The sequence below is a fragment of the Monodelphis domestica genome, chromosome 4 (assembly GCF_027887165.1).
Source record: "Monodelphis domestica isolate mMonDom1 chromosome 4, mMonDom1.pri, whole genome shotgun sequence".
Lineage (NCBI taxonomy): Eukaryota > Metazoa > Chordata > Mammalia > Didelphimorphia > Didelphidae > Monodelphis > Monodelphis domestica.
The window spans coordinates 350,061,561-350,076,398 of record NC_077230.1 but is presented as its reverse complement, the minus strand read 5'-3'; the positions used below and the strand labels follow the sequence as shown (position 1 = coordinate 350,076,398).

Sequence of the window (14,838 nt, the reverse complement as noted above, 5' to 3'; positions counted from 1 at the left end):
ATCCAAAGTTGTGTCAACAAAGTCAAAGCTTTGTCAATTTCACTACTTCTAGTGTTCTTCCCTTTGAAACTTTTCAGTATCTTGGATGAACTCACAAACTTCAACAGGGCCATATAACTCCTCACTGGACAAAAGAACAATGTCATAATGTCAAATTTTTTCATTGTCCCTTCACTTCAAACCTTCCCTGATGATCCCAAGCCAAAATGATCTTTTTCCTTAAGATTCCTATAGCACTTGTGATCTGCATTCCTCCTTGGGATTCCTGTATCACTAATTGGCCTCTTCTGCTCACTTGGTACTAGAATTAGGTACCTTGACTGGTACTAAAAATGTAATGATATTTGGGTCTTATTTCTCTCACTAGAGGGAGAACTTCTAGACAGTTGTGTCACACTTCTGTGTCTTCTAAAGTACCTAGAATAGTAGTGTTGGACTAAAAGTCAGATGACTTGAGTTCAAGTCAAGACTCTGCTACTGGGCACATATAACAAATGTTCATGAACATAAGTATAAAACACTATTTACATAAAGTCAGATATGAATAAATTGAGTTTTTTCATGGATGGGCAGAGCCAATATAATTAAAATGACAACCCTAACTAATCTACTTATTCAGTGCCATCCTAATTAAATCACCAAACAATTATTATATTGAGTTAGAAAAAATAAAATTAATTTGGAAGAATAAAAGATCAAGAATGTCAAAAGAATTAATGAAAAAGGAAGACAGTATCAGATTTTAAATTGTATTATAAAGCAATAAAAATATAAAGCAAAACAATCTAGTACTGGCTAAAAAATAGAAAGGTAGACAAGTGGAACAGAACAGTAGTAAACAAAAGTAATTTGGCATTTCATTAAAAAAAAAAAAACACCCATAGACCCAGGATTTAGGGGTAATAAATCACTGTTTGGGAAAATTTTCTGAAATAACTGGAAAATAGTTTGGCAGAAAATAGGTATAGAGACTTATATCTTACACCACTCTCTAAAATAAGATAAAAATGAATTCATGACCTAGACATAAAAGGAGATATATCATAAGTAAATTAGAACAGGGAACATCCTACCTATCAGATTTACAGCTAGGAGAGGAATCTGAGTCAATGAGAGATGAAGAGCATCATGAAATGTAAAATGGATAATTTTTAATGCATTCAGTTGAAAAGTTTTTGTCCAAATAAAATAAATGCTGCCAGAATTAGAAGGAAAACAGAAAATTTCAGAAAAAAATTTATGAGTAGCACCACTGAGAAAGGTCTCATGTCTAAACTACATAGTGCACTTTATCAATTTAAGAATTAAGAGTCATCCTCCAGTTCCTAACTGGGCAAAAGATATGAACAGGCAATTTTTCAGATGAAGAAATCAAAGTCATATATAGGTATGTGAAAAAATGCTCCAAATCACTACTGATTAAAGAAATGCAAACTAAAACAACTCTGACATATCACCTCATACCCACCAGACTGACTAAAATGACAAAAGGGCAAAGTGACAAATATTGGAGGGGATGTGGAAAAATGGGGACACTAATACACTGTTGTTGGAGCTGTGAAGTGATCCAACTATTTTGGAGAGCAATTTGGAATTACAACCAGAGAGTTATAAAACTATGTATATCAAGACAGGAGGTCCTAGATTCAAATCTGGCCTTAGATACTTCCTAGCTTTGTGACCCTAAGGAAGTCACTCAACCCCATTGCCTAGTCCTTACTGCTCTTCTGCCTTAAAACCAATACATAGTACTGATTTTAAGACAGAAGGTAAGGGTCAAAAAAGCGAAACAAAACTCTGTATATCCATAAACCCAACTATGGCTGGGTCTGTTTCCCAAGGACATTAGGGAAAGAGACCTATATGTTCCAAAATATTTATAGCAGCTTTCTTTGCAGTGTCAAAGAATTAGAAATTGAGAGATGCCCATCAATTAGGGAATGGCTAAACAATTTGTGGTATATGATTTGTGATGGAATGCTACTGCATCATAAGAAATGATGAACAGATAGTGAAATGAGTAGAACCAGGAGAACTTTATATACAGCCACAGAACTAATAATAGAAGAATAAACTAAGAATGTTATCTCCAGAAAATGAACAGAATAATAAAGCATGAAAGACTTAATTTATATGAATATGTTGACCTCCCTGATAATATCCAATGTGAAGCAGGGAGTATAGAGAGGGGCTAGAATACTAGTGGATGGGATCCACTATGTAGATACAAAGAAAAGTAAGTCAAACATATAGGAGATCTGTGATTTCATTTGTGTAATATCTTCTATTTACATATGGAAATGCTTGTTTAGATTTGTAAACATTTAGAATAATTTTTAAGTCCAGAGTAAATATTGTTCATTACAGAATTATAGGATTGGAAGGGACTTCAGAGGGCATCCAGTCCAATTAATTCACATCTGCTCTCCTTCTGAATAGGTATTAGGCCTTCTGTTGACACAAATTAGGCAGTTTTATCTCTACAAATAATGAGGCCTGATGGAGTAAACAAAGTCCTGTTGGGAACAGAGACATTTATTAAATTTAAGCTCCCAGTGCAATGTGAGTGACAAAATATAAGGTCACATGCTGGGAGCCATCAGGCCATGACACCTTGACAGAGTCATGTGTGGTAGCTAAGTAGGCAACAGAGTGGCCCTTGGCAAGATGTGATTGGCCACTCAGTCCCCCTTGCATGACCTCTCTCATCGATATCCTTACCTATGGAATTGACATTATTATTATTCCCCTAGTCTCAGAAGGAATAATGCAAGAGCAAAATATCTATACCCTAATTCCCCAAGACATCACCAAAAGAACAAAACCTCAAACCCAATCCCAAAAGACTATCATGGGTTAACTTTTACATAGACACATAAGCCTCAGTAAAACCACAGCTATAGGCCAAGCCCAGAACTTTCCCACTCACAGAAACTTATTCTCATGAAGTCAGCACACAAATCAATCATAAAGGCCCATACAATACATACAGGTACACTAAGCTTCAATATGTCTCAGTGACTCAATTTCACAAACCAGTAACTCAGAAACTCCCTAGTAAACCCTGAAAAATGACCAGTCTAATATTAAATCTGAATTGTGTTCCCAGTACCCCTCAACCTCAATGCTATGATTGTTGAATTGTCTTTAAGAACTTCTGATTAATTATTCCATTTTATTAAAAGTATTAAGTAAATTTCCTTGATTGTTTGTAAGCTCAAAACTCCTCACAGGGTAATGGGAAAATTAAGCCACCTGTGACAAAATCATTTATCTTGTGTGAAACCTTTAAGCTATCTGTAATCACAATACAAGAATATAGAATATTAATCAAGTGATTTGTTAAAAGTTAATGTATCACTTTTCCAATTATTTCTATTTAGACATGTGTGTTAGGTAATGTATCTGTGTGCCAAGAAAATAGGTATAAAAATAAACACCAATCCTGGGGATGGCGGAGCAGCTATCAGATGCAAAGCATTCTCATGGCCATAAAGATACAGCTGTCTTCCATTTGTTATTTTCTTGACTGATCATTCGCCACCTGTAGGGAACTCCTGAAGTCGCGAGTGAAGCTGGACCTTGCCTGTGGCAGTCACAGATACAGATCAGGGAACTGGATCTATAATGCTGATGGTCATATTGAACCAGTTTGAAGGAGATACCTATCAAAGTCAAACCTCAATCAAGAGACAGTTGAAATGTCCCAGAGTCAGGTATATAACCACACAAGTTCTTAAGTGATAGTGCTCTGGAGTTCTAACTTTTAGGTCATGTTATGTTCATCTTTGAAGATTTGGCACCACTGACAGAATACAGATCTGGAGTTACACTGTACCTACCCCTCTGATGCACTACAAGGACTATAACCCAAAGAAATATTTAAAAAAAGGAAAAGGGTATATATGTAAATATATATGTATATATATTTGTGTGTGTATATATATATATATATGTGTATGTGTATATGTGTAATGTGAATATATACGTATGTATCAGCTTTTGGCTTTGGCAAAGAATTGGAAATTGAAGGAATACCCACCAATTGGGAATGGTTGAAAAAGTTGTGATTTATGATTGTGAAATAATGAGTAAGATTGCTCAAAAAAACCTGGGAAGAATTATTGAATGAGATACAAAATGAAGCAAGCAGAACCAGTAGAACATTGTACACAGGGGATGAAAAGTTGCCTCAAACTTTAAAAAAAGGTCAAAAATGTTTTTTTAATGTAATTGAAGGGAAAAATTATTAAAGAGATATTGTTTGTATTGATTAGAATAGCCCCGTCTTTCACAGTTGATCATCATTACAACATTTCTGTTACTATGTACAATGTCAAGGAAAAAATATTGCAAGCATCCAGAAACAATTCAAATATCATGGAGCCACAGTCAAGATTACAGAAGATTTAGCAGCTTCCATGTCAAAGGAGTGTGAAAGGCTTGGAATATGATATTCAGGAAAGCAAAGGAGCTAGGATTACAACCAAGAATAATATACTCAGTATAATCCCTCTGCTGGGAAAATGGATATTTAGTGAAATAGAGAGATTTCAAGCATTCCTGATGAAAAGACAAAAGCTGAATAAAAAATCTGATATTCAAACATAAGACAGGAGAAGCATAAAAAGTTAAACATGAAAGAGAAATCATAAGGAACTCAATACGGTTAAATTGTTTACATTCCTATAGATACATGCAACTTAGAACTTTATCATTATTGGGATAGTTGGAAGGATTCTACATAGAAAACAGAGTGCAGGAGTGGAATTATTATATTGGAATGATCTAAAAAAAGTAGGAGTGAGAAAGAGTTGCACTAGGATAAAGGAGAAGGAGAGAGAATGGGAAAAGTCTCACATAAAACAGCGGTGCAAGGAAGAGCTTTTATAGTGGAAGGGAAAATGGAGCAGTTGGTGGTGGGCATTGCTTAAACCTCATTTTCATTGGAAATGCTACAAAGAGGGACTACATACACACACACACACACACACACACACACACACACACACACACACACACACACACACACGCACGCACACACGCACACTCATTCAACTGAGTATAGAAATATATCTTACCAAACAGGGAAATAAGAGGAAAAGGAAATAAAAGATATGAAAGGGAGAATGGACTAAGGGAGGCAGTGGTCAGAAGCAAAACAGACTTTTGAGGAGAAACAGGATAAAAAGACAGAGAGAAGAATAAATAGAATAAGAGAGAATGAAGAGAAATGCACAGTAATCACAACTGTGAATGTGTATGATAGAAGTATAAAATGGAAGTGGATAGCACAATGGATTAGAAATCCAACAATATGTTGTATATAGGAGGCATACTTGAAAAAGAAAGATATATTGTGTTTAAAATAATGGGCTAATGCAGAACTATTCTGTTCAACTAAAGTAAAAAAGGTAGGGGTACCAATCAAGATCTCACACAAGACAAAAGCAAAAAATAGATCTAATTAAAAGGAATGATAAGGGAAATTACATTTTTTTAATTTTATTTTTAGGGAAATCACATTTTGATAAAAGGTACAATAGACAATGAAGTAATATAAAAAATTTTACACTAAGTTTCTAATATAAAGGCCTAGTTTCTCAAGTACATAGGGAATTGAGTCTAATTTACAAAACTAAGAGCTATTCTCCAATTGATAAATAGTCCAGGATATAAACAGTCAGTTTTCAGAAGAAGACATAGTTCTCTATAGTTACATGAAAAAAATGCTTTAAATCACTATTGATTAAAGGCTAATTAAAACAACTCTGAGGTACCACCTCATACTTATCAAAAATGTCAAATACTGGGAGGGACAAAGGAAAAAAAGTATAAAAATGAGCTGCCAGTAGAATAGTAAACTGGTTCAACCATTCTGGAGAATAATCTGGAGCTATGCCCAAAGGGCTATAAAAGTGTGCATAACCCTTTGATCCAGTAATACAACTATTAGATCTATACCACATAGATTTTTTTTTAAAAAGGACAGGAAAAAGACCTATATGTACAAAAGTTATAACAGTTCTTTTTGCATTGACAAAGAACTAGAAATTGAGGGGATGTTCATCAACTGGAGAAAGGCTAAACAAGCTATGGCAGATGAATGTGATAAGAGTAATGTTGTGCTATTAAAAAATGACAAGAAGGGTAACAGAAAAACATGGCAAGCCCTATATGAACTGAGGCAAAGTGAAAAGAATCAGAAGATCATTGTGCAAAGTAACAGCAAAGTTGTAATGATTACGAACCATAAAATATTTGGTAATCCAAAGGACTTATGATGAAAAAGTGATATCCACTCTAAAGAGAGAATTTATGAATTCCCTTTGTTTTATGATATGGTCAATATGGAAATATGTTTTGCATGGTTTTACATGTATAATTTAAGTCACATTGTTTGCCTTCTCAGTGAGTAGAAGTGGTATAGACAGAAAGAAGAGAAATTGTAACTTAAAATTTAAAAAGAAATTAATTAATTTTTCTTGTTTTTTCCCCTTTTTTGCAACAGTTAATATGGAAATGCATTTTTATGACTTCACATTTATAACTGATATCATATTGCTTGCTTTTTCAATGGACAGGGAGAATCTAGAAGAAGGCAAATAATTTAGAACTCAGAATTTTAAAAAAATACTAGAAAAATAAAAGGAAAATTTTTCTTAAAAGAAAATTAAACAAACAAATGTGATTTGGAATTGAAGGGCCAAAGTTTAAATCCCAGCTCTAGTACTCACTCCCTATGTAAACTTGAACAAGTCATTTTTCCTCTCTGGAGCTCTTGTTTTTTCATCTATAAAATAAAGTGTGAAAAGATCATCTCAAAACCTAGCTCCAGGCTCCATGATCCTTAGAATGTCAATACAGAATCAGATAATCTAAGTTTCTTGGCTCAATTTCCTCATCTGTAAAAATGGGAATAACATGTCTTACTGACTTCACAGGAATTTTGTGAGAATCAAACAGAAAGCATAATAGACAGGAAACTGCTTTGAAAAGAGTTGAAGGTAAGATACAAATGGAAGATATTATTGTTATTATTCAGAATAGTCAAAAGTCTAAATAATCTATACCTTTGAGCACAAAAGGAGGCTAATACAAAATGATCTTAATGGATAACACCTTCCAAACTGAGAAGACAATATTTTTCCTGAAGACTGAAAAGTTAGCTTAAGGAGAAAATGGAGGACCAGATTTAGGCCCTGACTCCATTTATTTAGTGAGGCCAATATGTTAGCTTTCCTGTGGAATCATTTCCCACAGGAAGCATCAGTGGCAGCCAAACTTAACAACTTACCAACTATCAGAAATACCACTTTTCCGCATAGAAGCTTAGACTCAGACTGAAGGGAGCTTAGAACACAAAATGTCAGAGTTAAAGAAGACCTCAGAGGTCATGGAGTCTAATATTTCCAGGACAGGAATTGCCCCCTACCACATCCTAGCTAAGTGGAACCTGAATTATCATTTGAACATCTCTAGTAATGGTGAATTCATTACCTCCCAAGGCAGCAATTCCACTCTGAGTAAGCTCTCACTGTTCAGGAAGTTTTTCTTTAAGTCAAACCTAAAACTTCCTCCCTGTTACCTCTACCCACTGGTCCTAGTTTTACCCTGCAGAGGCAGAATGAACAAGTCTTACCCTTCTTCCATATGACAACAAAGAAAACAAAGAAAACTACATCTTCATAATTGTACTCTCATTTAGCTAACCTCCCCCCATCTGACCCACAAGGATAATATAACAGATCTTGACAAATGTTTTACTAAAAATCTAGGTAAACTAAATATAGCATTGCCTTTATCTACCAGTCTAACAACTTGTTAGTCCAGCTTTTCCCCCTGTTTTACAAAGCAGGTATTATTTCTGTATTAACCCAACCTATCATTCTGAACCTTCCACCTAGGGTACCCTACCATAAAGGCTTTAGGAATTCAAAGAAGATAAAAGATAAAGATAGGATGAAATAGTTAAAGTGTATTTCCTATTAGAGCAACTATCTAAGTGCTCTACTAGGTTCCTGGCTACCTCCTCAGAAGTATCACCTTTTAAATTAAAACCTAGAGCAGCAGACCATAACAGCAATAGATCAGCAAGCCTAGTCAAGCTGGCCTGATCTAGCTCCAGGCTCTGCCCCTCTCCCTCCAACCCTACCCACCTGCCCTTACCCTTGGCCTCAGCCCAGTTCCGGGAGCCACCCAGAGCTAAAAACAGCACAGCCCCCAAGATGGTAAAGCCATTTATAGTGCTGGAGGCGTCAGCAATGGGCCAGACTGCCAGGAACTTGCTTCACTGAGGCCCCAGAGCAAGAGTCCAGCCTGCCTTTCAGTACCATTTCATAGGCAAGGGATCACAGAGTTAGAGCTAGTAAGGATTTTAGAGATTATCCAATTCAATTCCTTCAATTTTCAGATGAGAAAACTGAGCCCAGAGTAAGAAGACTTGCCCAAGCTTATACAAGTAGCAAGCTTGTAGACCAAGACTCATCCAAAAATTTAAAAACAAGGAATCTTTTTTCCCCGTCTTTGTATCTCCAACACTTTGCACAGTGCCTGGAACTTAGGAACTAAATGCTAGTTAATTTACTGACATTCCATTACACCACACCACATTTATTGTACTGTATAAATATGATGTGTCTCTCACCTTTCTCAAGAATCTTCAACCAAGCTGGATATACAGCAACTTTTAGCCTCAACCAAATTCAAAGCTAAAAGGGTATAAACTGGGATAAGAACCACTGCTCAGTCTGCCTTTAACCCATAGATCTCCCAAAATTGGTCACTATTGCTTTGACCCTTCACATTCTACCCTGAAATTTTCTGCAAAAATGTTCTGCCCAAAAGTCAAGCAAGTCCAGAGTCTGGCTTGTTGAAAGTACCAGTGGCAACCAATTTTAAGAAATGCAGGCTCAGGACTAGTTGAGTAAGGCACAATGAGATACCAAGAAAGTGAATTAGAATACACTATGGGGTCAGCCTTACCTCATGTCCAGACAGTGACACCATTTGTACCCACCCACTTCCTCATGGCCCATCTTTCTGTGCCTCAAATGCCTATTTAATAAAAGTTTGGGTTTGTTTGTTTGTTCTTTACTAAATTCTTCAAAAAATATTCTCTTCAAACATATATGTCTATGTGACTAGAAAAGCCTAAGACCACCTGAGAAAGAAAATCTATATCCTTGGCCCCTTCCTGCTCTTGCCATCTTGATACTCTTACAGAGAGGTCTTATAGCTCTAAAGGGAGCAAGAAAGACTAGGATCATTTTCCAGGGAAGAGGACAGGATCCCTGTTTTCTTCACACTTTAGCCTTTCTGACTGGCACCACCTATACACAAAAAAAAATCCAAGACTTATTCTATTTAGGAAAACACCAACTTCTCCAAGGCATGTCCCAGACTATATCGCAAGCTATTCCCAAAACAGATTCCCTAACTGCCATGGAACTCTGAGAAGTCCAGTCTGCTCCCTACGATTTGAAGGGCACAAAGAAAAACTCAGAAAATACTCTTCCCTCCCAAGCTACTTCAAGTAGCTCTACAATTTGAATCTATCCCAGGTATCTTTGTGTGACTGTTCAGTCAATTAATATTTATAAGAGCCTATTATATACCAGGTATTGTGCTAAATGCTAGGGATACAAAAAGAGGTAAAAGTCCCTGCCCTCCAAGAGCCTACAATCTAATGGGGGAGAAAACATGCAAAGAAATCTATGTGAAGCAAGCTATATAGGACAAATAGGAAATAATTAACAGAAGGAAGACACTGAAATTAAAAGGGATTAGGAAAGGCTTTCTGTAGGAGACAGTTCAGTTAACTGCTTCCCCTACTCCCGAGGAAAATACCTTTGCTAGAGTCAGATATGGAATATAAATAACCACTACCTCACATTTATGAGATCACATATCTATTGAGGTATATTTAGGGTTTACTCAGTAATTTCTTCACAAGAAAGTAGTGCAAGTTCTAATTTCCTCTACTTTACAGAAACAAAAGGGCAGCTAAGTGGCATAATAGACAGAGTGCAGGGCCTGGAGTCAGTAACTCTCATCTTCCTATGTTCAAATCTGGCCTCAGACACTAGCTTTATGATCCTGGACAAGTCATTTAACCTTATTTGTCTCAATTTCCTTATCTGTTAAATGAGATGTAAAAGGAAATGGCAAACCATTCCAATATCTTTTCCAAGAAAACTCCAAATAGGTTCACAAAAAGTGAGAAACCACTGAACAGCAATTACAGAGAAAGAAAGTGAGGTTCAGAGAGGCTTAGAGGAGTTAACCATATTCACACAGCTAGTTATCAAGAGGATTAGAATTCAAACCTAGTGTCTTGAGTCCAAATCTATTACTCTTCTCCCACTCTATCAGCAGGGGACCTAGTTCCAAGATACAGTTGTATTGAAAAATAACAGTAATCTGTGTACCCAGCACTGTATAGTTAGTACTTGCAGCTTACAACAACCTGGTTGGAAGGGAGGTGGGAGTCTCATAATAATTAAAGACAAAAAATTAAAGTTTTCGGCATAGATGTGGAAAAGGTCAAAGCCCAGATATGAAGAAAGATGTAAAGAACACAAAAAGGCCTATAGGTAGGTCAGGATAAAGTCAAACAAGGCCAGTTGTAAGCCTAGTAGAATAAGCTAGTCTCTAAAATAAAATTTCAAGCAACACTTGCCCCATTGCCTACCAGAAAGAGGTGGGTGGAGGAGAAGCCCCTGCTTCTCCTTGAAATCCAACCATCAGCACTTCTTTCCTTAGTTTAAGCCTCTGATCCTTGCTACAATACAGGGAACCTCCTAGATGAAGGGAGTCTTTAACATGAAGAGTTGTGGGTAGCTTTGGATGGTTCGTCATTTACCTACTTCACAATCCTACCTTTGCAGGCTATTGATCACCTAACAGCCCCGAGTGAACACCATTATAAAGAAGTAGGAGTCTGTAGCCTAGATTGGTAGATATTACATACATTAAGGACCTATTTATAAAGCAGTCAGCAACTACAAATGAATGGTCAGACCTCAAGGGTCTATCTGTCCAAATCAGAGAATCCTTTTTCATAAGGTTCACTCTAATCAGAAACTAGAAAGACACTTCTGCTCCTGGGGGAGAATCTTGAATCCTATTCTAGCAGAAAAAGTTCAGAGTCACAGGACAAAGAGCCTCTAACACTCACTACTCCATATGATAACAACAGTTCTGCAGCTCCCAAGAAACCATAAACTAACTACATTTCCTATTTCATGATGCTAATGGAGGGGGCCCAGGCACCCTAAGATCACCATCAAAACCAGCCTAACCATATACTCTCCCAACTCTCAGAGCTCAGTGCCTATGCAGAGTGACAGATTTGAAATGGCCCAGGCCAACTGGTGTCATGGATCTAAGTAAACCCCTGTGGAAGTGGAAGAGGGAAGGATCATTTTTCTCACCTCCTGAACTCCTTATAAAAACCAATTAGATTAAATGAATGTCCTTTGCAATAACACTGACAAAGGCCTGCAAGCCAAGAAAAGAAAATCAAGACTCATATATAAACCAGAATTGTAATACTCTCCAATCAAGCAATCAAAGGGAGGTCTAAGCTCTTCAAAGGCTCTTCCTTACACTAACCCCTTCACCATGAATCTCACATTCTGGTTGCTCTCAGGGTTGGCTGATTGCTTCCATGACAAAGTCAAGGCAAAGCCACAGAACTTAAGGGAGAACAGGCTCTGGGCTGCCAATGGACATATAGAGTCAGAAGGAGACCCACTAGGAGGGGACAGAAAGGGAGTATATATAGAGTATCAAGGAAGAAAGCCCTGACAAAACATAGATAGGCTTCCTGGGAAAGGTGGGACATGATTCCTCTGAGCTGGTTTCTTTAACCACAAGACAGCCTACTCCTCAAGGCTGCAGATGGCTGTCCTAGCTCTTAGTTTTTCATCTAAGTCATTTCTTCTGCATAACAGATACTCCGAAGGGGTCTTGAACCACAGAGGCAAAGTGGGCCCCTCTAACACCAAATACAAATCGTTCTGGAGAGCATTAAGATTAATTTTAAACAGAGATTAGGCCATTTCTGGGTCTTGAAAAGTAGCCAACAAGCAGAGGCCAGAAGGTCATTTCTCCACAAATTTGGAATTAGAGAATTTAAAGACAACATCAACGCCCACCCCAGCGACTGCTTCCATTTCTCAGCCCCTGTGCCTTACCTGCCACTGCTGATTCCTCAGGGCTGGCTCCTGGAGGCTTCTCTCCTTGGCCATGGTGCAGGAGGAGTACCCACAAAAGCCAAACTGCCAGGCGGGGGGTCACATCCATGACTGAGGGCTATGCGGCCAGTAAGGGAAGCCAGAACACCCTCTCCTTCAGCATTCGGCCTAGCCCGGCCCTCAGCCCACGTTTCTGCTCCTGCTCTCAGCCTCCCAAGCCACCTCCGCAGCCCCAAGCTGGGCAGGAAGAGGGCAAGAGGGTAAAAGCCTGGGGATCCTCGTACCCGAAGCCCGCAGAAGATCCCCTGCTAGCTTCGGGCACGCCTCAAAGTCCTGGGGCTTCGCTGCTTCCCTTCGAGTCCCAGAACACTGTCAGTCTGTCCTGCCAGCGGCTGCTACCGGTAAAGGTCAGGCTTCTCCAAGCCGTGAGTAGGGGGATTCGGAGCCAGGTCTCCGTCCCCGCCAGCCTAATCCTGCCCGCAAAGAGCAGCGGTGACGGCCTGGGCTCTCCAACTCCTCGCAGCTGCTTTACCCCCCTCCCCCCTCCCAAAGCACTTGCCGCTTCCGGAGAGTTTGAGGAGGGAGGGAAAGAGGGAGGGAGCCTGTGGAGGCCGAATGTCAGCCCCGTCGCCGCCCGCAACAATCGGCCCCCGCCTCCCCACCTGGAGGGCCGCGGGGTTCACACGCTAGGACGCGCTGAATGTGGCGCCCAGGGATCGGAGGATATGGGACGAAAGACCACTTGTCCTCGACGGCCCCCGACCCCCAAGGAGGCACTGGGATGCCTTCGGGGCCAGAAGATACGGGATCCAAAGTTGAGGGAGTTCGACACTTGAGACTGGTCTTGGATCAGCTCTACCAGGGTACACACGGACCGACGGGCAGGCTGGTCAAAGAAATGAGTTGAGAACCCCACACCACACAGTCCACCTCGCCTGTCGGGTTAGCCCAGGCTTAGCGCCCAACAGGACTGCAGAAACCTTAGCTGCACCCAGCCCGTGATTTTTGTACAATCTCAGCCCCTTCAGGCCCCCCTGCTTAATCACAGAAACGACGGTCTGGGTCCTAGACCCGGTCCGCTTGAACGGAACAGCTCCGGGATCCCAAAGCCCACCCCCGAATTAAGTGCAGGCCTGGCAGGGGACTAGGGAGGTGGAGGTGGGGCGGAGGGAAAGAAGGGAGCCCCGCCCCCTCCCGTAAAACCGGCCTATCCTGAGACGAATTAGAGCACAAGCCCCGCCCCCTGTTCGTCCCGCGGAGCCATTCTTTCTCACCGTATAACCCAGCTTTAGCCAGCCTCCTCCCCGCTACCCACTAATTCTGCCACTCTCCGTTTGGACTTTCTCGAGGTTCCTTTGGCTTTCTGGCCGTCTAGGCCCCGGATCGTTTCTTTCTAGTATTAGAGCCCTAAGTCCTTAGCTGGCTGGGACTAGTTCAAAGATCCCTCTCCCCACATCCACCACCACCACCCACGCACAGTGGTCTCTTCCGGGGTCCCTCTCTTCCCAGGACTCTCCTCCCCCCGGCTCCACACAATGAGTCGTTCTCGGGAGCTCTCCCCTCCCCCTACAGTGAATGGACTCTCCCGCGATAACCGCCTCGCCGAGGGGCGGGAAACCGAGTTTACTCCAGCCGTTGTCCCCGCCCCCACGACGGGGTCCAGGAAATTGGACGTGACAGGATAGGACCGGGATGGGGCCTCTTCCTCCCTCCCCGATACCGTCTAGGCCGCCACCCAGCTGACTAAGGCGACAACGGTCAGGCCCAGCGCGTGGCCGCCGCGCGCGCGCGCTCCCGCCCGCCAGCCTCCCGGTTCCTCAAAGCCTCGCCTACTCTCTGTACCCTGTAACCAATGAGAACATGCTTCCTCTTCACGACCGGCTTCGGGGATCCACCCACCATCAGGGCTTCCTAGCCAATCGGATCCTGTCTCGTTCGCACGGTGGCGCCTGCGCGCTAGCGTCCCCTAGTGGGCGAGTGGAGGGACTTCAGGCCAACCATGTGCCTGAGTTTATAACAGAAATCAACATGGGTGAGAGCTGATCTCTTGATTTTTTTATTCTAAATGTTTACAAATCCAAACAAAACAGCATTTTCATATATAAAGAAAAAGACGATATTGCACAAATGAAATCATAGATCTCTTATATGTTTCTTTCTTTTCAGCCAGTAGTGTCCCAAACCCCCTACACCCAACCCGAATCACAGGATATCATCAGGGAGGCCAACATATTCATATAAATTAAATATTTTTATGTTTTCTCATTCTGTTCACTTTCTGGAGGTAACTCAGTTTATTCTTCTAGTATTTGTTCTGTGGCTGTGTATAAGGTTCTCTTGGTTCTACTCATTACCTTTATAGGTCTTTCAAGATTTAAAAAAAATGTGTGTTCATCATTTCTTATGGCACAGTAGTATTCCATTACAACCGTATACTACAGTTAGTTTAGCCATTTTCCAATTGATGGGAATCCCCTCAGTTTTCAATTCTTTGCTACCACAAAGAGCTGAAACTTTTGGATTCTTTTCCTCCTTCCTAATTGCTTGAGTATTATCATTGAGGTTTTCTAGTGGAAATATTGATAGATGCTATAAGGAAAAAGTATCATCTTCCTCATGGATAGAGGATGTGCATTTT

General features: G+C 40.3%; 1 protein-coding gene across 11 annotated transcripts in view; it reads right to left on the bottom strand.

Moving 5' to 3' along the window:
• STIM1 (stromal interaction molecule 1) overlaps nt 1-14,057 on the bottom strand; it is a 251,736-nt gene extending 237,679 nt beyond the window's left edge. For 5 of the 11 annotated variants that reach the window (XR_008911451.1, XM_056795066.1, XM_007491084.3 and 2 more), the window contains exon 1: nt 12,201-14,057. Coding sequence is in view for 9 of the 11 variants with exons in the window: in XM_056795066.1 (XP_056651044.1) it covers nt 12,201-12,309 (109 nt within the window). In the remaining 2 variants the exon portion in view is untranslated. The remainder of the gene's footprint in view (nt 1-12,200) is intronic. The other 6 variants (XR_008911450.1, XM_056795062.1, XM_056795069.1 and 3 more) reach the window with 6 other exon arrangements.
• Between the last annotated feature and the right edge of the window lie 781 nt (nt 14,058-14,838).